Consider the following 23,575-nt stretch of genomic DNA (forward strand, 5'->3'; position numbering starts at 1 on the left):
CTGCCCTCCGTATCTCTGTTCTTTTCTCTCACCAACGCGCGAAGATACGTAAGTTTGTCGTATCGCCGGGTGTACGAGGTGCCGGAAAGTGTAGCCGGAACCGTCGGCTTTAATGTTGTTGTCCGTCTCTATCTCCCCTCCTTCCGACTCCTCCCGCTCGGCGATGTCACCCCCCTATTGAGCCCTATTCTTTCGCATCTTTATCGTCTCTTCCCTCCCTCCGCCCCCCCTCCCCCCCTCACAACAGTTTCTCTCGCGTGGGAAAATATTTACAAGGAATGCCTGCCCCCGCAAATCAACCTGCATATATTTTGCGTCTTACCGCGGTATACAATCGTCTCTTTCTTTCACCTTGTTATTTTTTTTCTTTTTTCGTTTGGCTTTCTCTCTGACGACTCTCTCTCTCTCTCTCTCTCTCTCTCTCTCTCTCTCTCTCTCTCTCTCTCTCTCTCTCTCTCTCTCTCTCTCTCTCTCTCTCTCTCTCTCTCTCTCTCTCTCTCTCTCTCTCTCTCTCTCTCTCTCTCTCTCTCTCTCTCTCTCTCTCTCTCTCTCTCTCTCCACTTGCATCTTCCCTCTCCTCTTTCTCCCTCCCTCCGGGGAGAATTGCTAGAGCGCAAAACGTGGGGTAATCCTCAAATATCGTATTACTTACTCGTACGCTAAGTTTATGTGATTAGATTTGAGTTCGGCGAATTTAATGACGAGTAGTAGAGACAGTAGAGAGTTAGTAGAATCGGCATAAAGGCTGTCCTATGTCACGATATATACATATATGGACATTGTACTACTCATATAGATTACATAAATTATACAGGTATGAATTATTACAGTAATTTTTTTAATCACGCGTATTAATTATTCATATTAATTGTATGTAATCATAATTAACAATGAGCAAATTGTTCACAGCATGCCAGCGGATTGACAGCAGATTCGATCGGAAATTGCTTGCAAATCGGCATCAATTACGCCCGGATTAAGCTCGTGTTTCGCCGGCGGAGCTTGCCGTTATAACTTGATAACAAATTGGCGGTGAATTCGGTTAGAAATTGCTAATAAATCGGGCATCAATCTCGTGTAAGCATCACGTTTTGCCGGCGGAGCCTGCCGTCATAACTTAAAGCCTTGTGTCCACGATACTGGAAATCGCTCCGAGATCTTGGATGGAGAAATGGGAGAAAAAAATCATCATATTTAAACCAATTCGGCAATTGACTAATTGGCGATTGGTTAATTTTGTCTCTGTCCAAAATCTCGGAGCGATTTCTAGCATCGTGGACACAGGATTTAACGGCAGATTGACGGTAGAGATCGAACAGCATCCATCGAATCTCCAGATTCTGTCGCCAATCTGCGTCAAATTGTGTAGCAAGTATGTCAAAATCTGCTTGATCTCCGCCATCGTACTTTGTTGCAGGTTTACGCGTAAAATATAATAATCTACATCTACATGTATACAATGTAAATTTATGTTTTATGTGTCATGTAAACAATTAGTAATCTATTCATTAAATACATTCAGATTTTGTTTGCATTTTTATTTTTAGTTACTATTATTCAGTTTGGGCACAATTTTTAGGACTATAGAAAATTAATAACAATGGTTTTAAAGATATTGATTTTATACCTATATAGAAAAAAAATAAACATTGTGCATATTCCATGATAAAAAACTAAATAATATTGCTCAATATAAATAATCATGTTTTTATATTAGCATCATATATCTTTCATTTCAGTACAGTTAATAAATAAATTATAACTGAAGTGCAGCTTTAATCTAATCTAATTTAAAATTATTTTTGTAGGCCTGCAAAAATACAGTTTAAAGAAATATCAATCAAACAATCAATCATTCAGTTTATAATAATTTACATTAGTTATATTGTCTACATGGAAAAAGTTCGTGTAAACATAATGTAAGCAATACGTAAAGTAGTCGTAAACAATCCATACAGACTGCTTTGTTGACAAACTTCGTTAAATTTCTGTCAGCATTCTGTCGACATTGTATACATGTTAAATCCTATATTAATTCTGTAATCTTTTTGTCGACAAAATTTATAGCAGACACTCTGTATAACTCTGTTCTCGATAGACTTAGCTATCCGAGATTATACGTTATTTCTCGCAATTATACATATATGGATGTATTATTTCCTAATAGAGGCGCGAAGGATTTGGTTTCGAATTTTTATAGCCCGATTAGCGCGGCAAACGCGCCCGTTGCACGTGTGTCGCGCCGACGAATGTGTATTTTTGGAGGACGAGGGTGGCAAGGGCGAAGAATCCGGGATTCCACCACCGCTCCATCACGCCGGCTCTCTGTTTTGCTCCGCGCTTCGTCCTCTCCCTACGCGACGACGTGGACGCTGCAAATTAAATTATTTCTGTCGCCGCGACGACTTGGGCAAGATAATAACGACTCACCGTCGTCTTTTGCGTTTCGAAAGACTTTTACCTTGCGAAAGAGTCCGATTTTGGAGTATTGTTGACGTTACGGTTCTTATATTGCTTAATTTGCGCCATACGGGAGAAATGAGTTTATTGAAAGGCGGTGATGAAATGGCCTCCTCGGAACGAAACTTTCATTCGGTCTACGATACTTTCTCTTTATAACAAGCGTTTCTACGTCAAACGATTGAGGCTAGTATCAAGTACACAAGTACAATATATTTTTACTAACAATGTATCAAATGATACCAATTAATGCATACGTACTAATTTTACCGTGCAACTTAAATCGTAAAAATTATAATATGAAAATTATAACTTCGAATATATTTAATATTGAGGGTTCAAGTTTCCTTTTATGTAACGTCTTTGTTGCAGGATCACAATGGCTACCGCACAATTGAACAGAGCCAGGACCGTAAAGAAGCTCGAAAAACCACGGCCGCTTAAGCTTAACCAGCGCAACTCGACCGTCGATGGGCGGATCACGACTGGTAAATCTTTTTGTATTTATTCTCATTTTGGTAAAACTTACGATCTCTTGCGACGACAGTCTTTTAGACAGTCTTTTATAAAGACATAATCATTTTCTTGTAAATTGAATGTGTTAATAAGCTGCGTTTATTCTTTCCCAAATTAGATCGATGACAATTCTTTGTAAACCCTTTTTTTCTTCTGACTTTTCAGTAGAGGATATAGTGTCCCTAATCGACAATGTTGCAATGCAACTGACCAATGGCTTCCATGACCGAATGCTGCAAATGAATGTGATTTCTATGTGTAGTCACCTGAAACTGTATGCCAACCAGTTAGAAGCTATTTACAAAGGTAAATAATCCTTTTTTGTACATAAAACGTAACTTGAAAGCCAGCTCAGTAGTTTACATGAATAGTAATTCTTTCATGTTTTTCGATGATAGATTTTATTCCACATGCTTTTAAATAAAGGCTGATTTTTGTAAATAATTTTTTAGATCAGCTGGACCGAGCTTTTGTGGCGATCAGAAATGGGAGCCAGGACGACAGATTAGATCTGACGACCAGGGTTCATCTGCTGGAACTTATCGAGCTGCGAGCGAAACAATGGCGTCACACCGATTCGATGGACGTATATTACATGCAGAAGTTGTCGCATCTAGACAATGTAGGTAACCCTAAAAACTTACTCGTATTTTCTTTACATTTACGTAACTTTTCGAAATTATATTTGAGACATGCAAGCCAGACGCAAGAGTAATAATTATACTTGGTGAGAGTAAAAGCTTGCAATTAAAATTTTTTGAATATTATCTAAACAGCTTTCATTCTTAGCGTTTCAATATATAATCTTGAAATATTTACAAAAAAATCTTATTAAACTTTTTTATTTAACATTGAATAAAATAATGCTGTTTCTTCCTAGACCGTAGCGGTACCCGATACACCTACGAACTTGTCGTCCCCGTTATTGACAATGACTTCACCCACCTCGGCACCGATCTTGGGGCCCGGAGAAGTGATCAAGAATAGCGGAAAGTTCGCCAAGCCTACACGCATACCGGGGAAAAACTATTGCAAAGACGAGGTCGTCATTCGCAACAGCGACTCGGGAAAAGGTAATTTAATTGCTTTCATTCTCGTTGTACAAAATTTCCATTATTAATTGAGCAGGTTCGATTCTTATGGATCAAAATGTAACCCGTACAATGTATTTTTATTACGTTATTTGCAAGTTGTTTACAGTAATTTTAGTAACGTCGCGATGCGATCGATAGGAATTGTTTGTGAGATGAAAGTGATGATCTGATTTTTACGTAAAACGAAACCAATCGGTTGTATTAGACCTTTAATCAACCGACTTTGATTTCCCGATTATGTTGGTCCGATTATGTTTCTATTATTAAATAATTCGCACGAAAATACAGTGATGGGAATAAAAGGGCGGCGGGTTCACATGATTGAAGAGCTCAGCCAGACGATCATCTCCTTCCAGCGAGGTAAAAAGCAAATGAATGATCTGCCAATGGCTTGTCATAGCATTTTGTGCTCATTGCATCGCAAGAACAGTATTAATCGGTCGAACGAGGCTCTCTCTTGTCCCACAAAAACACCTAATCCTCTCTTACATTATTGAGTTTGCCGCGGCAAATTGTATTGACTATTGTTCAAATATCATACGTATGTAAAAAAAAATATTCATATCTGTGATAAAAAATGGCAGCCAATATTTTTTATCCGGTCACTCTTAGTTTGCATGACAAAGCTATTATCTAACCAGCGTGATTAGGCCACTATTAAGTTTAATGTTTTAGTTTTGCAACGTGATCTACTAATCGAGAAAATGCGAAGCACGTCAGCTTTCTTTCACGTGATGACACAAATCGTGTTACACTTTGCAAGGATTAAGTTGATGAAAACATTCTTTTTTCTTATTTCCTTTTTTGTTCTGCTAAAATCATACGAGACGAAATAGTCATTTTTCTCTCGATCAATCTAATGCGTACAATTCATATCAACCATGGTGGAATGCATCTCTTTAACAGCCCGATGAGTGAAGCATACGAATGTTGTGCGTTACGTTCGCAGCTTTAAGAGCCGAATAGAGATATTATATTGTATTATCAGTTTATTAACGCCCGGTCGACGAATCGATCATATATCGCGGATCCCACGTGGATAGGAAGGTTGGCATTTCATTAATACTTTGACGTTTTCGTTAATATCGCATAACATGTGAGACGTCTGTTTTACATTTGAATGTGATTTTACATACATATATCTAAATATTTTTTAAAATACGTTGTATATTGTACTTACCTTGCTTTGGCGATATTTTAACAAGTATTTAATATCACATCTCGTTTAACACATTAACCGTGCCATTGGACTTGTGTTAAAAGATGTTACGTTAACGGCAACTACCATATGATTTTTTTCAATGAATATCAATATTGACAAGACTGCACCACTGATACTGAGTATCTTGGTTTGTAGTAAACCCTGGAGCTAAAGAACGACTTGTCCAAATCACGGGAACGTCCGAGGACAAGATTCAGTATGTCTAAATAATATATTTACAATAAAGTAGAAGTTTACTAATAGAAGTTTAATAATAAATGTATTCTATACCTAAGATCTACTTAATAACGGCACATTTAGCGAGCTGTTATTAATAACAGCGTTTAACGTTCTCAGTTATGCGAAGGATTTAATCAAAGATACGATACAACGAAATGCATCGCCAGTGAGACTGGAGCAGAGCTCCGGCGGCGAAAAAGGAGCAATGGGCGGCTCCAGCTCCTCGCTCAACAGCAGCGCGTCGGACGAGAGCAATCGTCTGCAACAGAGTCAGCAACACAACTCTCGTCTACGTTCGTCCCTCCTGCACAGTCTCTCCACCAACGACGCCAGCATAGGCGAATACAAGTACACCGTCACCGTCGGTAACCAGTCCCTCAAAATTACGGGCTGCAATCTCGACCTCGTCAGGGTAATAATAAAATCGTACACGTTGTTGTATCATTTATATAATTTTATTAAACTGGAGATTAAGTTCAGGTGTTAACATCTAACTAAACTACAGTATTTAATTAAATTTAAATGCTGATAAATTAAAGATTAGATTTATATTAATCAGCATCTAATTCTATTAATTCCATTTATATTCTTTTTATTTTATGTATTCTGTCTGCTTTATTCATGTATAATTTTTGTGAACTGGATAATCTACAGACGGCAAAACTGGTACTGGACGAACACTTTTTGGGCGACCCTGAGAACTTTACCAGCGGGATAGAGTACTTTAATTACGAGGACGAACCCAACTTCACCATAACTACCACATCCACCCCCATTGTTCCCCGTACGCCGTTGTCGCCATTGGACAATGTAAACGCTCCTGCTTCTCTAGGCCGAGAGTTAAGTGTGGATAGCGCCGCGACCTCTTCGGAAAGCGAAGAAACTTACAAGCCTCGTCCGATCTCTGAAGAGCGAGGCTCGACTCAACAAGGTATTCAAATATAAAAACACAATGTAATATTATATTTAACATTATAATCATAAGTGGGTAGTTTATGATTATAATGAAAAAACTCAAGAAATTCTCGTTTTCGTGCAATTTACATTGTTCTTAATTTTACTGAAATAAAATTTAGTCTAATCGGTTTTAAAATGTAAAACTGATCAGTCAATACACAATAAAATAAATAAATTTTAATCAATGCCTTGTAATTCCATCTTGTTTCTATTTATTTAGTTCCAGAAGCGAGAGAACTTACGTACGAGTTTCTGCTGCTGTGCGCGTCGGGCCCGTACGCGAAGCGGCCCCCCGCCGATTGGGCGCGCATACAGAAGGAATGTCCCAATATAGTTCGTAAGGTACCGCTATGCGACAGGAACGCCAATCATATACCGTGCAAAACCTTCCGCGTTACTATTCCCTGTAACGCCGCGGTTTAGTATTCTTGTATACAACACGCATCCATAATACTCACATATACATTAACGCCCCGCTGGGAGAGGAGTCCGCGTTTCCGAGGATGCGAGTGTGTTACGAGTGTGATTAATTGCGGTATTCCATAACCGCATGCATTCAGTAAGGGGAGGAACGGAAATGAGATCTGCTTCGTTTAATCATCGATCACAGTCAGGTCTCCGTATTCTCTCTCTCTCTCTCTTCACAAGAGAATATGCTTTCTACGAAGGAGATGAGACCAGGTTGTATTTAACGATTAAAGGTCGACAGGAGTGACGGCCGAACTCCGGTGCACTTTATGCACTAAGTGCACTTTAAACTGCACTTTGAGTCCGTATTTTATTTATTATAAATTTTTAAGAGCAAAAATGCAAAATTGGGCTCTTTAGCTGACTGCATTATTATATAAAGAAAATTCACGAATCTATGTAACTTATTTTATGAGAAATCTGGATATATTACGAATCCGTAATTGCGGCCGGCCGATATGTCGAATTACGGATTCGTAATATCCAGATTTCTCATAAAATAAGTTACATAGATTCGTGAATTTTTTTTTATATACTCTTTATATAATAATGCAGTCAGCTAAAGAGCCCGATTTTGCATTTTTGCTCTTAAAAATTTATAATAAATAAAATACGGACTCGCAGCTAACCCAACCCGACAGAGGTCTCCACCGTGACTCCTGCCGACCCTTAATCGAAGAGAGAATTTAATGAAGATTATCATGAACGTGTGAATCTCAATAGTATCTCGCGTATTAAAAGACTTTAGAAGTTTCCTCACGATATGCGTGACATCGTAATTAGAGATTAGATCTTTTGCAATAATAGGAGACGACAAATTTTTAAAAGTTACTCAAGACCAAAGAGATCGTAAGTGAGTTTCGTAGTATGTGATACACATATATTTTTTTTACATTGTTTACGCGTTTACAATTAGTTTCAAAAAGACTGCGCATTAAACCCGCGCGATTAATTGACTGAATGGATTCGTACAAATCATCATAGTCGCAAAATATGATTAAAAAACATTTTGTGTTCAGCCCTCGAAGGGCTATCTAAGACTCAATTGGCTTGTTGTGTGAAACAGTCATGGTATCCAGTATTTATTGCGTACAAAGTTTTATACGGTATTATTCTTTGTACCGAAATTTGAAAGTCTATGTTCCTACGTCTCGAATTTAGAGATATACACTACGATATGTTTTTAAACTGTTTTTTTCTTATATCACTATATTATGTTGTTCATATTATGGTAAAGAACTTTATTTTTTTATATTTTTGTTTCTCTCTCTCTTTCTGAGGAGTTAAATACGAGATTGTTTTATTTGATCTTGTATACAAAGAAACTAATAAGACTAGACTAATAAAACTAGTGTTGTGTGTTAAACTCACATACCACGCTGTATTAATAAATGAGTATTGCAAAATCCGCTGAGTCTTGCTCTCTGCGCATTCTTCGTAAACAAGCGCAGTTTACATGACAGCTGGCATACTTGCTTAGACATGTGCTTGCAAAGTCTGCGAAAAAGAAAGGCGCGCGAGTCAGTTTACTAACATTTCAGAATACACGATATTTTCACTACATATACGTCAATTGCTAAAGTAGGAAGGTTTCGTGTAAAGTACGCTTGTGAACGTGTGTAGACTTACGATTACCGTCTGCATGTGTCCTCACGTAAGCAATTTAACACTCGGCTTTTCAACCGAATCGAAGCATGCTGCTTATAACAAGGTAAGGTAAGGGGATTTTATTGCTTTCTTACTTGTATCGCGAGGCTCGCCCGGCAACTAATCTCTTTCTCTTGACAGGCACCGATTCGCTGGTTCGAACCGGAGGCGTACAAAGCAAAGCTAGCAGCCGCTGGTCCCGTTGCGATATTGCCGATTAGCGAAGCGGAAACCGATCCCGAGTGAGGCCGGAGGTCAATTTGTCGCCTTCCTCCCGTTATCCTCTCCCACCTTAGTGACGAGAAATTTTCGGAGAACGACGTGTGTGTGCTGTAACGGTCTTGTCGGTCGTAATAAGATTAAGAAGAGGACAAGAAAAAGAAGATATTTTCCCCGAGAAGGAGGCGAAAAAGTTTCGTTGACGATATCTCGAAGAGAATATCAAAAGACGTCTTCGCCAAGCATTCACGGAGATGCACCTAAACGCGAATTGTCGGACACGCGCTTCGTGTAATTGACACGCTAGTCATTAGAGTGAAAAAACGTTCTATTTATTAAAAAAAATTAGTACGAATAAATTATCGTACATTGTTCGTCTTTTCGATCGATTACACGTCGTTGTTTTCGAACCGCGCCGATATTGTACGGCACGCACACGACTTGTGCAACATTCTGCCGCAGAAAATCTCGACAAGCGCGCAAGAATGTTACGTTAGGTTATTAATATTAATGATAAGGGGAAAAGGAAAGAAACAAGATCAGATTTGTTGAAACCGCACATTGAAAGACAGCTGTTAACTTTCGTACATGTAGTTGCGATAGGATTAGTAGCGTTAGACTGAGGAATTAAGATTGTGCATTCGAGAGGAGAGGAGAGGAGAGGAGTTAGCTTTTATAAGCGAGATTATTTATAACGATTTTTTGCTACTCGCCTAATCAGATCGAGAAGACGTTTCTCGCGGTCTCGACGGGAAAAAGATTAATTGTGAAAGACTAATACGTTACGTTAGGAGAAAATAAAGTAGAGATCACACATTATAAGAATAAATCCCGCGCTTTTGTAAGTATTCGGAAATATAATATATTCGGAAGTTCGGTCCCAAAGTCTAGTCTACCTATTTTAACGTAGGAATTACCATTTTTCTTTTTGGTATTTACTCTGCTGTGACGCAATAACCAAAAACTTTAAAGAACGGAGGAGAAAGAATTTAAATTTTTTTCGAGAGTTTATATATATATATATATATATATTTTTTTTTTTATATACGCTAAACGGAAGCGTTCGTGTGCTACGTGCAGTATGTATTGTTAGGATCGTTCTGTAGCCGATGATTCTCTTTGTTTATTTTATTGTGTAATTAGCGTGAGAAAATGCCTCACTTTAATAAAACATGAGACAATCGCAGAATTATGCAAGGAAGATTGTTATCAGAAAGTACGGTTCCTTGCGTGTAAAATGTTATTTTATTTCCGTTCTAACGGATTTAAGGATTCTGTTAATGTCTCCTTAAAATGTCGGAACCGAGAAATCGCCGGGGTTCTTCTCTTGGGAAGACAGAAGCCTCGATTCTGATATTACTTTGCAATTCAAAAATCGAAAAATTCGCAGCGGACAAGCTATTGTTACCGATACGCTTGTAACTCTGGTGTTTATGAAACGAAAGATCTTGATACTGCCGAAAAGTCCAAAAATGTAGGCCAATTCTCTCCCTGCGATACTGTTAATATCTAATTAATTTGGCTACACGTGTTCACGAACAAGGAACGTGACTTCCTTCGCGCATCGTCGAACTTTACTGCACAATGTCTAGGACACTTACGTTCATTTTTAAGTTTTTACACACAATTTAATATTTATTTACACTCTACGTCGGTTAAATTATATATATATTTATATAATTTATATATAAATAAAATTTGTCATTTATATATAAATTTTATATACATATACATACATAATTTATTTCTATCGTCTCTAACTGCGCAGTAATGTAATAGTACTATAATGTATTATTGTACCTTGTCGTTTATAATAATAAATCAGTAAAGTCAGAGACACATACGTTGGTAATTGTCTTTCTCTTTTCTTTACCCTCTCGGGTACAATGGAGAGGGAACGTCTTGTACACGAAAACTGGTTGTATAGTAATAAAGTCGACTGCGTCGATCCGGTACTAATCTTTTATTATTCCAATAATAATAATATATGTCGAAAAGTGTGATCACTGAAACATACACATTATGTATCTCCCGCCGGCCTCGCGAGTTCAGAAAATTGTACTAAATATCAATTGCATATACACGCACACGCGCGCGCGCACACACACACACACACACACACACACACACACACACACACACACACACTCTCTCTCTCGCTCATACTCGAGTCTCCTTGTAAAAGTTAAAAATCTTAGCAGTGCTCGACGAAGGCCCACACTCGCCGATTGCATTTTTTCCTCCTTTTTTTTCTTCCCCCTTTTCCTCTCATCACACTATTCATTTACATTGCTATTATTCGTATTGCGAGTGATTGCGAGCGGCCTATCGTGTAATTTTTTTTTACTCGTGGAAACATACATATTATCGTATTATCAATATTTCGTAGTCCAGTCTAAAATCAATCTCGGCTATGATCTAGCTAGAGCGTATATATAACTGGTTCTTCCCTACGCAATTATCAATATAATAATATCATCGTCCTGCTGTTGCGTGTGGTGGTGTAATGTGTGTGTGTGTGTGTGTGTGTGTGTGTGTGTGTGTGTGTGTGTGTGTGTGTGTGTGAACAATGATGCACCTATTACATAATAAATAACAGCGTAATAACTGATAACGCTACTTTCACAGAAATTAGCGCGACATGTGGCGTAAACATAACGGGAGAGTAAAAACGAGAGATCTCTTCTGCTATCTTTTCCATTCTAGCGTATCGTGAGATGAAAAAGTAATGTTAACAGCATTGGATCTAATTGGAAATAGATCTCGCCCTGAAATTTTTATTTAGAATTTTTCGCGTAATTTTTCAGAATTTCTATATAATTTTGTAACTTAGAACATTTTTCAGAAAAAAGAGAAAATCTACATATCTTCTAGAATTCTAAAATATTTAAGATTTCTCTTTTTACAATTTTCAAAGAAAACGAACTAAAATCTGAAAAAGTTTATTCTTATTATAAATCTTCATAAATTTAAAATGCAAAAAATTTTCAAAAAAATGGGATAAGAATTTGTTTCACCAGAGTGTAAATTCAACAACAGTATTAATCTTTAGACAGGTCTTTTTTTCTTAAACAACGGAAATTCGTTGTAGGAAAAACATGCATATTTAACATATAATCGAATATGCAAAATATGATATTAATTTCAAGACGTTGTAAGACGTCTTGCGCGACCCTCTAAAGTTTAATGAAAAACACTCGTTTTTATTAAAACAAGAGCACGATGTTTAATTAACAGGATTAATTCGAATTAGACTGACGCTGTTAGTACATTTGGCCTGTTCTTTTTAATTGACCTTCTTATACAGTTCATCTTTTCTCTTTTTCTCTCTAACGTGAAAAGAAAAAGAGAACATCTTTTCTTTTTCTCTCTAACGTGAAAAGAAAAAGAGAAAAGATGAACCGTGCAAGAAGTTCACCTAAAAAAACCAAGCCTATTATTTTTTTCCATTACGCGAGGAAATAAATAAATGGTAGAGTCGCCGATATCGGAGACGTTTTTACCCCTTTCGATAATGAACACGCAAGAAACCCCGCGATCGCACGTCCCCGGAATGTAATCCGGAGCGCCTTGAGAACCCACTTACGTATATATGTATGCATATATATCTACGTGTGTGTATCTTATAATTAATTAGTAGTAATTATGCATATGATGCTCGCACGTAACATAGGTTCGTCGCGTTCCGACCGATAAATAGTCAGCAGAGCGCGACTCGCGTTTCCTTGTTCCTCTTTCCCTAAGCGTTGAACGCTTAAATACGTATCCTCGGCCGATCGAGAACAAGCGGCGTCTTGTCGTATGTACAAGCTCAACGAAACAATAACGATGATTTTCTTTCTTTTTTCTTTTTGCAAAATAATCGCGACGATCGGAGCCGATTCGTTTGCTTCGCAACAGCGCGAGACGAATCCGAATTAAAGAGGCGAGGGCGAAAATTAAAAATTAGTTTTAGCGCGAATTACAGACGATATTTTTACTCTCCTTCCGAGACACACGCCGTCATACAATAAAATACAATTACGTAGATCACGTTAAGTCTGTATCTAACATTTTTTTTCTTCTTAATCGAACACGGAATTTCGCAGGTCGCGTCTGTCCCGCAGATCCTCCTGATCTCCATAAATCCGACGCCTGATTTCGTAATTTTTACAAGTGGGACAAGAGTTTCTACTCGCGCACTTGGTTTCGCAATGTAAAAAATTCGCGGAGAACGAAAGCAACAGGGGCAGAGATTGTCACGACGAATGAAATCTCTCTCCTAGGTATATATAATACGTGCGTACGTCTTATGTATTAAGCACATGCGCCAGAATGTCTCGCGATTCGATTGTAAAGATGAAAAGCTTAATGCTACGCTTTTAATGCTTATTATCGTCAAGTGAGCATAAAATATATATGACTACATATGTATATATACAAATACATATAATTTATATATGTATAATTTATATATATATATGGTTATGTAAAATGTATATGTATGTGTATATATATGCGTGTATATGTGCGCCTAGTAACCCTTCCACTCAGTTCCGAGCAAGGTCCGCGCGAGATATGTGCAAATAACGGTAAGAAATTAAGGGATACATTTTCTCGTTTATTTTTATAGCCTAGAGACATCATCTTATAAAACATAAATCGCTAAAAGCGATGTAATTCACTTAAATATATATATATATATATATATATATATATATATATATATTCAGCATTTCTTTATATACTATCGAGTTTTTTTGGGGGGGGGGGGCGCGTAGGCTTGCAGGATAAGGGGGGCAAATCGCGATCCGGCGAAAATTTGCTAGCCGCTTTGTTTTCATTCCATTTATATATAAAAAAAGGAGTGCGCAATATTGAATATGTTCTACGAATACATATAAATGTCTTCGACATGATGCTGCAAAATGTAAACGTGATATTCGATGAATGACATTATCATACATTTATGAGAGAAACAAGTGTGTATTACGCTCGTGTTATGCTCGTTAATGGGAAATACAAAATTCTTCAGCTGCCTGCTCCAAGAATTGGTTTCCTTTCCTTCCTTTCCCTTTTTCTTCTTGCTTCTTTCTTTTTTAAATATCGAAATAGCATAAACTGTATTCGCATCTCACTCGCACGAACATGTCCTACATATATACAATAGCGCAGTTATTAGCTTCTCGGATGCTGAAGTCGGCGCGAAACGCTCACTACGATCTCGTCCGCTCCTCGCGAGATTAATCGCCGCACTCCGTGCACGCCCGTTAACAAATTTAAACGATCTTTCTTTTTTTGCCTGAACAAATTTGTTTGCTAATTTCCTACTTCGGTCAGAATAAATTTCTACCTAAACAAAATAAAACTCGTGAACCTCCCATTCTCGTTTAAAAGCCACCCGCAATTCGCGAGGTTCTTTCTCTTGATCATCATCCTTATGGATTATCACGTCAGAGTGCTTTGCACGAACTGGCACGTAGAGACGAACAAGCGCTAGCGGTGTGGATAGCATTTTATCGGTGGCAAAACACGCGCGTACGATTGACCCGAGACAAGCTCGAATCCGCGTACGGTATTTAAGTTAACACCTCTTTAGGTATACCAATCGCAATCGTGATTTAATACGCATGCGTTGTATTATCATCCTATAGAAAATATGTTCCCACACTCTCACATTTATACCACGTAAGTGTAAAAAAATTTTTTCGTACAGTTTACACTGTTCTTTTTTTTTCTTTTTTTCAACATTCCTTTTTTGTCTTACTTTAAGTCTCCTGGCTTCTCGTTAGAACGTAAAATTCACTAGATACATCGTCAGCGGGAGATGTACTCCACTCGTGGGCCGATACGCGTTGACGGTGACGATGATAACGATGACCCACGGGGTTAAAACACGTAATCAGGACCCGCCATGTCTATTGCCCATCGGAATTTATCCCTCTGAGTCTTGTTGTAGATCTTCTCGACTGGGATATTGTGCTTCTTACACCTGGTGAAGCATAGAAATTTAGTACATACATGGAAGATAGAAATAATGCATGAAGTATTAATATTTAAATTAATATTTAAATTAAGAAAAAGTATTTAATATAGCGTAGTCTCGGTATTAACAAAAAGCACAGATATGAAAAGAGATTTAATTAAAATATAAAATATATAAGAGAAAGATAAATTGTAAATATATGAAATAAAAAGGTAAAACTAAAGAATGTAAAATAATAAAATTAATATTAAAATTATAAGAAATTAGATAAAAATACACAATTTATTTACCATGCAACAGAAATTCTAGGATCGAGATAGTTCAACTTGGAGGTACTCAGTGCGATCTCTTTGTTCTCTTCTCGGTCGGTCGCCTGGACCTCCAGCTTCGTCAACTGATCCTTCAATCTTTCAAATTGTTTCTTCTTCTTTTCATATGTTCTGTAAAAGCATAGATGCAATCAATTCATGCACACAAGCTGCACGATATAGAAACATGAGATATATACAAAGCCACACTTTTTCCTAGCTTTCTTTCTTTCTTGTGTTAAAGAAAAAAAACTCTAAATTATACAAAGAATTTGTAAATAAGTTTGTCAAGTGTGTGTCATAGAACAGTCTCTACATTTAAGCAAAATATTATTTAAATTAAAATTATATCTAGAGTCTTCGTGTATGTACAAAATTTATAATAACTAATTAAATTTAAATTAATAAATAATAACTTACTTCGTAAAAAAGTTGTTATTGTTTATTAATTTAAATTTAATTATTTATTATGAATTTATTACTAATAATATTCATTATTTGATATATGTATATGTATAATATGAATGAAAAATAACATACACTTTTTCCTTCACCGAGCCGTGTTTTGCGTCTCGTTTAGCGTCCTTTACTTGCAACTCGCATTCGGCTATGGCTTCTTTCTTCGCGTCAATCTTTGCCTTTAGATTCTCCATGGATTTCGCGTGTGTTTTTGGTACAGAACGCTGATGGTTACACAGTATGGCGACGGCGCGATTGGCTCGATTGTACGAGAGAATCTTCTCCGCCTCTGTGTCGTTCGGGTCCGTTAATTTGTCAAGCTGTTGCTGCAGCGTCCACGACGCGTTATAAGTTCTGAATACTTTGGCGGTAAGACCCTCCATCAGCTCGTTCAGATGTTTATTCATCACAGTGGTGTTGAGACGATCGAATAGATCATCCCCGGGTGATTTATTTTCCATGAAGAGCTGCAGATTCTTAAAGACGCGCTTTTCCACTGGCACTTCGTTGTAATATCGAATAGAATCTTTACCTGTGGATAATTAATTCCATAGAATCACGTAATTACATTATATTATAATATTAAGAGATAAAAAAACTATTTTAATTATAAGTATATTGATTATGTATCACAATTGCAATAATTCAATTATTACCTAAGAAATCAAACACGACGACGTATTCCTTGCCGTCCTTCTGCTCATGTAGCTTGATATGCTCCACTCGCAACGAGCAACAGCCCACAGTATCCGCCTGATCCTCGTCCTTCTCGTTACCGGCTCTGAGCGCCAGTTTGTCGATGAAATACAGAGCGACAGCTCGCTGTCTAATGCGCATCTCCTTGCTTTTCCAGTCATCTCGATACTCCGCGCGAATCTTGTCGATCGACTTCGCCAGCTTCCGCGCCGTCTCGTACTTCTGCCAATCCTTCTCACCTTTGAGCTTGCTGGATGGATTCAGCATCACGTACTTCACCTGTCCCTGAATGTTCTCCGTCCAGGACGCGAGCCATGTGACATTGGAATCGTGTCGCACCTCCTTCCACTTGTGGCCGGCCGGTGGTTTTGGTATATTTGAGTCCTTTGAACAATTAATGAGCACGTCCTCCGGCAACACTCGCTTCTTTAGCTTGCCCATCTTAGGATGCTCGCCGCGGCCCCTGAACAAGCCGGGCGGCTCAATCTTGAAGTTACCGATCTTTTCCTTATGGCCGTCAATGGTGCAGAAGCCATACTCCTTCTGTATCTCCTCGTTCTTCTCCTTGATCTTCTGCTTCTCCTCCTTCGTCATAGCCTTGCGTTCCTCGCTCTTCTGCAAGAAGTACGTGTGCATCTCCTTGAAGTTGCACTTGGTCAGATCGGTGATCTTGGCGCGCTCCGACTCGGTCATCACCTCTCGCCAGTCGTGGAAGAAGTTGTTGTTAAACGCAGCCTTGGTCGTGTAGTCATGGTCAAGCATGCGCGCGTAGAAGGTTGCAACTTCCTCCGTCTCCTCACTCAGCTTCATCTCCTTGCTGTTATAGTAAAACTTTACGGTAGGGGGTAAGGGTTCGTAGGGTGGCGCAAATACTGGTCCCTTGTGTTCCAAGAAATGCCATTTCGTGCCATCGCTCTTCTTCTCTTCCTCCCACCTGAATTTTAACGATAAATCATGTTAAATAACACGAAAAGATCAGCAAAGAAGAGATCATGCTTCGGGATATAAAGCACGTATCATTAAAGTATAAAAGAAAGTTTTTAACAATAAATTATGTTAAATGATACACGAAAAGAGATCATGTTAAGTTTAAAGACGGATATATTAAGAAAGTGGTAGAAAAAATAACTTCAAACTCCGATGTTAGATACGATGTTACTCCAATGTTACTACAGATATAACCTCAAAATCGATGGTTGCTTTTTCGTTTTATAAACTACGTAATTGTAGCTGCTGCCAAAATCGAATAAACATCTCGTTGACAAACGGACCACTACATTTCTTACAAGGATCCGCATTACATTCGCCTGTCATTCGCATCTTTCATTTAAGAATTAACGAGGATTCGAGGTGCGAGACGTCGTTAAGCCTTGTGTCCACGATGCTAGAACCGCGTCCGAGTTTCGGTTTAAAGCCTTGTCTACACGATACTAGAAATCGGTCCGAGTTTCGGTTTAAGCCAATCAACTTGCAGCTCTTACAGAAAAACAGCAGTTTCATTGGCTTAAACCGAAACTCGGACCGATTTCTAGTATCGTGTACACAAGGCTTAACGGATGCACGTGCATCGGATACGGCCTAAAGCCTTGTGTCCACGATGCTAGAACTGTGTCCGAGTTTCGGTTTAAGCCAATGAAACTGCTGCTTTTCTGTAAAGCCTTGTGTACACGATACTAGAAATCGGTCCGAGTTTTAGTTTAAGCCAATGAAACTGCTGCTTTTCTGTAAGAGCTGCATGTTGATTGGCTTAAACCGAAACTCGGACCGATTTCTAGTATCGTGTACACAAGGCTTAAAGCCTTGTGTCCACGATGCTAGAACTGCGTCCGAGTTTCGGTTTAAAGCCTTGTGTCCACGATGCTAGAAATCGCTCCGAGATCTCGGGCGGAGAAAGAATTAACCAATTGCATTGGTCAATTGGCCGAATTGCTTAAGGGGCAATTTCACCAACCACGGTTAGCTTAACCGACGGTTAAAGTTAGCAGGATTGACCAATAGAAAGCAGGGTGGATTCATTTCTATTGGTCAATCCTGCTAACTTTAACCGTCGGTTAAGCTAACCGTGGTTGGTGAAATTGGCCCTAAATATAATTGGTCAATTCTTCCTCCGTCTGAGATCTCGGAGCGATTCTCTAGCATCGTGGACACAAGGCTTAAGAGCGATTCTCACTCCGCCCAATGGCTGACGTTCCGATATCCTACTGGACAGCCTATTGGAGTTTCCTAGGAACTTTATATCAATTTTATCCCTAGAAATTAATCCACCTATTGGACGCGTACATGAAATGCTGAGCAAATCCCATTAGAGGATGCAGAAATAAATAAAATAAAAATTAGGGAAGGGGGCGTTCACGTTACTGTTTACGCGGAAAGCTTTGAGTGTTCATACCATTTCCAAACTTCCTGCTGCTCCTCTTGCTTCTTCTTCCTCGGACTTGGACTGTCGCCGTCTGCTTTCACTTTTGTATTTTTCTTCTTTGGTTTCTACAAAAAAAAATGGTGTGAAACATATTCTACCATAAACATACAATTCTAAGTTGACTTGTGGAAAAAATCTATTACCTGCGTTTCTTCAGGCTCGTCAGAATCGTCATCGTCTACATGTTTTCGTTTCTTCTTCTTGGTTTTCAGATTAGCCGCCTTCTTAGATTTTTTGCGCGCCGACAGTGGGACGTCTTCATCTTCGTCCGACTCGATTTTTCTCTTCACGCTTGGCGATACCTTTGATCTCGAAGTCTGTATCAATATATTTAATAGCATTTTTTAAATTAAATAATCTTTAAAAGATTATTCTTTTTTTGTTCAATTTATAATTAAAATAAAATTTACCAATGGTTTATCCTCTTCAGAGTCATCTTCCGTCTTTATAGTCGTATTGTGGAGATCCGACAGTCTGGTGTCGTTTCCATCCGTCGAGTCCATGCTACCGTCTTCCTTCATCGGTTCATCGTCATCGTCCTCCTTGATATAGAGCCGTCGCTCGCCACCACTGTCATCGTCATCATCTAAGTCTTGTGACATAGGTTCCTGAAGAAAGATCCATTTCAGTATATCGCTCTTTATTCATTCTCTGAAACGTAACCGCAAACGAAACCTTACCTCCTTTATCTCAGTCTTGATTTCCATATTAAAATGATACCCTTGATTAATCGCGTGATTCATCTTCACGTTCGGTTCTTCCTTTACTTTAACCTCCTCTTTATCCTTTTTCTCCTTTCCCTCGCGATGCTTAGCTGCAATTTAACCGCAGGTGATTAAAAAGCACAAAATAAATAGTTACGTAAATATATTTAGATAGTCCTGCATACATTTGTCCTTATCGTGGCGGTGGCGATCTTTGTCTTTTTCGTGGCGGTGCTTATCTCTACCACTGGACGAACTTTCTCTGTGCTTGTCTTTATCTTTCTCCGACGAACGATGCTTCTCTTTATCGCCTGAGGAGTGAGAAGTGGAATGTCTATCCTTGTCCTTTTCCGACGAGTGCTTCTTGCCGTCCTTTGAAATACTTCGGTCTTTGTCTTTGTTGCGCGAGCTAGAGTTCAAGGAACTACTGTGTCTATGCCTATCTTTATCCTTGCTCTTCGAATCCTTCTCTTTATCTTTGCTTGAGCTGTCCTTGTCCTTAGAACTGCTGTGATGCCTGGCAGAAATACATCGTCATCAGACAAATATCGTAATGGAACATCATTAAAATACTATTTTATGGAACATCCTTTTCATTTTACCTGTCTTTATCTTTGGAGCTCGAGCTCGATTTGTGATGATGTTCCTTGTCCCTGCTCTTCTCCTTATCCTTTTCCTTATCCTTGCTGGACGAACTGCTACTCTTATGCTCCTTGTCCTTACTAGACGAGGAACTCTTTTTATCCTTGTCCTTATCTTTATTATTACTGCCATCATGCTTCTCCTTGTCCTTAACGGAACTGGAGCTATGTCTGTGCCTGTCTTTGTCCTTATCCCTGTGTTCGCTTTTATGATTTCTCTCCTTATCTCTGCTCCGATCTTTGTCTTTGTGATCCGATTTGTGAGACCGTTCTCTGTCCTTGTCTCTATGCACCGACTTGTGTTCCCTTTTCTTATCGAAACCATTGGACATGCCATTGATATGATCTAGGGAAATTAAGTATAGGGTTGAAATACACAAGAAATTTATTATTTATTTTACATATGAAAGAATAATTCTGTAACAAAAAATGTAAGATCTATATTGTATAAAGCATTAGCAGATTCTGTCATCGATAATGAGAGGGTTTCGGCAAAATTAATTGGTTATGATATTTTTCTTAGTATCACGCGTAGCTTTTACTCCAGAATCAACGACAAGAACATGATAAAACTTCTGATCTGATGTTTACTTTTAAAAAATTTTTTGTATTTTTTTCCTAGATTTTTTAAACAAATCCAGCAAAACTATTTTTTGTTTTATTTGAAAAAAGGGAGGTTTTATCCCCTCTTCCCCACCAGTGATATAAAGTATGTAATAATAAAACGAAATAAATATTAGTTATTATCACAAAAAGTGTGGAAAGAATAATTTTGCCAAACTATTGTTGTAAGACCCTGCATGCTGTAAGACCCTGGTGAAGTCAGGAACCGGGATGGGCGACCGATGGGACGATGCTCGGACAAATAACACTTATTCGTATTTTAACAGTCTGTATTTCGGATATGTACTTTCGCCGGTGTTACAATGGCTAATAGTTTAGAATATGTTACAATACTCCGAAATCTTTGTACTAAATAGACTAGAATATGTTACAGTTCTCTGAAATCTTCGAGATCTTTGGCAAATAGACTAGAATATGTTACAATTATCTGAAATCTTTGGCAAACAGTTTGGAAACATTACAATTTTAAATTTCATTCATCTATTCCTTATTTGATTATTCTTTTCACACTTTTTGCGGTAAACTAATATTTATTTTTCCAAGTACCAAGAACATGTTTAGTCCGATTTAATAAGATTCTTAGGAAAGAAACACCTGGGCCGGTATTCATGGTCGGTTCTTATATTTAAAAACCGTCTTAAGTACAATCTTAAGATGTCACTAATCAATCACAGAACCGTATTAGCATCTTAAGATATTATAGTCTTGAAATAAGATCCGACTATAAATACCGGCCCTGGATTTTTCTACAAAAAGACTAAGGGCCGTGGCAGAAAAACTTAAGCAGTAAGCAAATCAGCCAATCACAGTCAAGAGCTTAAGACATAACACGAAGCGGTAGCGAATCCATACCGTTGATTTCCTTACTGCTGTTTTACTGCTTAAGTTTTTCTACGTGCCAAAGCCCTAAAGCCTTGTGTACACGATACTAGAAATTGGTCCGAGTTTCGGTTTAAACCAATCAACTGGCAGCTCTTACAGAAAAGCAGCAGTTTCATTGGCTTAAACCGAAACTCGGACCGATTTCTAGTATCGTGTACACAAGGCTTTACAATCGAAAAACTCGCGCGCCCTTTAAAGCCTCTATCACATGTTTTTTTTTTTCAGCCTTGGCACAATGGCACATTTGTCTTGGAGAACTTGATAAGCATTTAGCACCGTCACCCACGACATTCTCTCGAAAAGTCCCGAGTTTCTGTCGTCGGGAAAAAATTACGAAAATCGAACTTTCGGAAAAATGCAAAATTCGCGTTGGATCCGAGAAGAGGTGATTTCCGTGCGTGCCGGAAAAATCACGGATCCCGCCGCCTTCCGGCGCTTCCTCCCTGGACGGGACGGGACACGTGTTCGATTCCCCCCTTCCCCGGTGGGGTCGTCGCGGGTCCTCCGGCCGATTTTAATTCAACCACGTTCCCGCATGTCGCCCGCGATCGGTCAACGTTTGCCTGGGGCGCGCGCGGCCGGAATAAAAAGAACTCACCACTATGATTCCCGGAGACGCCGCCGCCGCCGCCGCTCTCCTTGGTCTTCCTCTCCTGTAACAGACGAGCAGCCATTCAGGCACGGAAGGAAGCGCGACGAAGGGGGTCGACCGCGGGGGGAGTACGGGCGTCCGTCAACGGCCTCTAAAGAGCCGAGCACTCTCGTGTCTCGGGAACGACGGGAACTCGCCGGTTTCATCCGTGTTCAGCCACGGTAGGACTTAGCCGCAGACGCCATTTTGGGACTTAGAAAAATTTCGCGTCGGCAGACGGGTCGGCGCGCGGCCGACCAAGAGGCGAGAGCGCTCGTACGGCCGTTAAACGCGAAAACGCGTACCTACGCGGTCGCGGAATCGCGCCCCGATGCGGAAATGCGACGCTTACCAGGTCCGCGTTCACCTGCGCCGCCGCCTGCTCGAGCTCCATTTCCCCGACACACACGGAACCTGTACAGCGCGGCCAGCGATGGACTGCGGCGCGAGACCGCGAGGTTCAGCTGCGCTGCCGACAGAGCGAGGCGAGCCGCGAGCCGAGCCGAGCGGATGGCTGGGCACGTACAACGCACGACTCACGCACACACGGCACGGCTCCGACCGACCGACGCCGCGACGAGCAGCGCGCGGCCTCCGTTTTTCTGTCTCTGCACCGCACGCCGCCCCGTCCGTCGTCGTCGTCGTCGCCGTCGCCGAATTCGTGGGCCGAGAGAAAGACGGAGCAGCAGAAGGCGAGAGGCAGCGAGAAGGAAGGAGAGAAAGAGGCTTCCACCGCCCGTAACCGCGTCCGTCCCGTCCCACGTCCGACGAACGACTGGACTTTTCTTCTGCGGCGCGTCGCGACGCCGCGCAACCAGTCTAAGTGTCAGAAACGCGCGACCGCGCATGCGCCCGCTCGCCCCACCCCTCGCCAAGTGTACGCGCGAACGCCGCGAACCAGACGCGATCGCGATCGCGATCGCGCGCCGCGCGAGGCCGATGCGATCCGTTTCGATCCGAGGGAGTCATTCACCGCGAGGTCGATTGAAACCGGTACGGTCCCGCAGGCGGGTTCAATACACGATGCGCGAAGACGATTTCATTTCGCCGCCATGAAAGGACCCGCGCACGACGGAAACGTTATCCCAAAGCGAGATCCGGTCGAATTTGTACCGATCTCGATCGACAGATTCTCTCTTTTTATTTTTCTCTTTTCTTGCGGTGGAGGAAGATCTTTCTCACGTGAGAATCGGCAAAAGTGAACTTCTAAAAACGGGATTTTACTTGCGAAGGGGGGTTAATCGCCGAGAATTTCCGAAGTAGATTACAATATCGTTATGGAGATAAATAGAGGTATTGCACTTGATCGTTGCGCAAGCTTTCAGAATGCAAGAAACCCGATAATTTTGAAATAACTCCGTACTTCCGCGGTTTTGCTGACTTTGAGAATAAGTTTACGAGATATCTCTTGTCGTCGTGAACCAACTATTTCGTTTGGTTCAAC

At 39.9% G+C, this 23,575-nt stretch overlaps 2 protein-coding genes across 5 annotated transcripts; one reads left to right on the plus strand and one right to left on the minus strand.

Moving 5' to 3' along the window:
* Positions 1-2,796: 2,796 nt before the first annotated feature.
* Mxt (Eukaryotic translation initiation factor mextil) lies at positions 2,797-10,643 on the plus strand. 2 transcript variants are annotated; one of them, XM_071714155.1, is made up of 10 exons: positions 2,797-2,948; positions 3,142-3,282; positions 3,429-3,598; positions 3,857-4,049; positions 4,359-4,430; positions 5,428-5,488; positions 5,629-5,923; positions 6,166-6,442; positions 6,689-6,810; positions 8,725-10,643. In XM_071714155.1, the coding sequence occupies exons 1-10, from the start codon at positions 2,840-2,842 to the stop codon at positions 8,827-8,829; spliced, it is 1,545 nt and encodes a 514-aa protein (XP_071570256.1). In that variant the 5' UTR covers positions 2,797-2,839; the 3' UTR covers positions 8,830-10,643. The 2 variants fall into 2 exon arrangements, with proteins under 2 accessions (XP_071570256.1, XP_071570257.1); XM_071714156.1 differs by lacking the exon at positions 4,359-4,430.
* A 107-nt stretch (positions 10,644-10,750) lies between these two features.
* On the minus strand, positions 10,751-22,916 carry Top1 (topoisomerase 1). Of its 3 annotated transcripts, none has more exons than XM_071714152.1 (12): positions 22,484-22,916; positions 22,099-22,153; positions 19,956-20,340; positions 19,539-19,870; positions 19,330-19,463; positions 19,060-19,257; positions 18,793-18,951; positions 18,620-18,714; positions 16,191-17,164; positions 15,616-16,066; positions 15,058-15,207; positions 10,751-14,773 (listed from the first exon to the last, which is right to left on the minus strand). In XM_071714152.1, the coding sequence occupies exons 1-12, from the start codon at positions 22,523-22,525 to the stop codon at positions 14,671-14,673; spliced, it is 3,078 nt and encodes a 1,025-aa protein (XP_071570253.1). In that variant the 5' UTR covers positions 22,526-22,916; the 3' UTR covers positions 10,751-14,670. The 3 variants fall into 3 exon arrangements, with proteins under 3 accessions (XP_071570253.1, XP_071570252.1, XP_071570254.1); XM_071714151.1 differs by having other exon boundaries at positions 18,793-18,966; positions 22,484-22,915; XM_071714153.1 differs by lacking the exons at positions 18,620-18,714; positions 18,793-18,951; positions 19,060-19,257; ... (3 more) ...; positions 22,099-22,153; positions 22,484-22,916 and adding an exon at positions 17,413-17,565.
* Positions 22,917-23,575: the final 659 nt, after the last annotated feature.

Source organism: Temnothorax nylanderi, unplaced genomic scaffold (genome assembly GCF_030848795.1).
Source record: "Temnothorax nylanderi isolate EJ_2023f unplaced genomic scaffold, tnyl_v1.0 TNYL_tig0136_pilon, whole genome shotgun sequence".
NCBI classification, from domain to species: domain Eukaryota; kingdom Metazoa; phylum Arthropoda; class Insecta; order Hymenoptera; family Formicidae; genus Temnothorax; species Temnothorax nylanderi.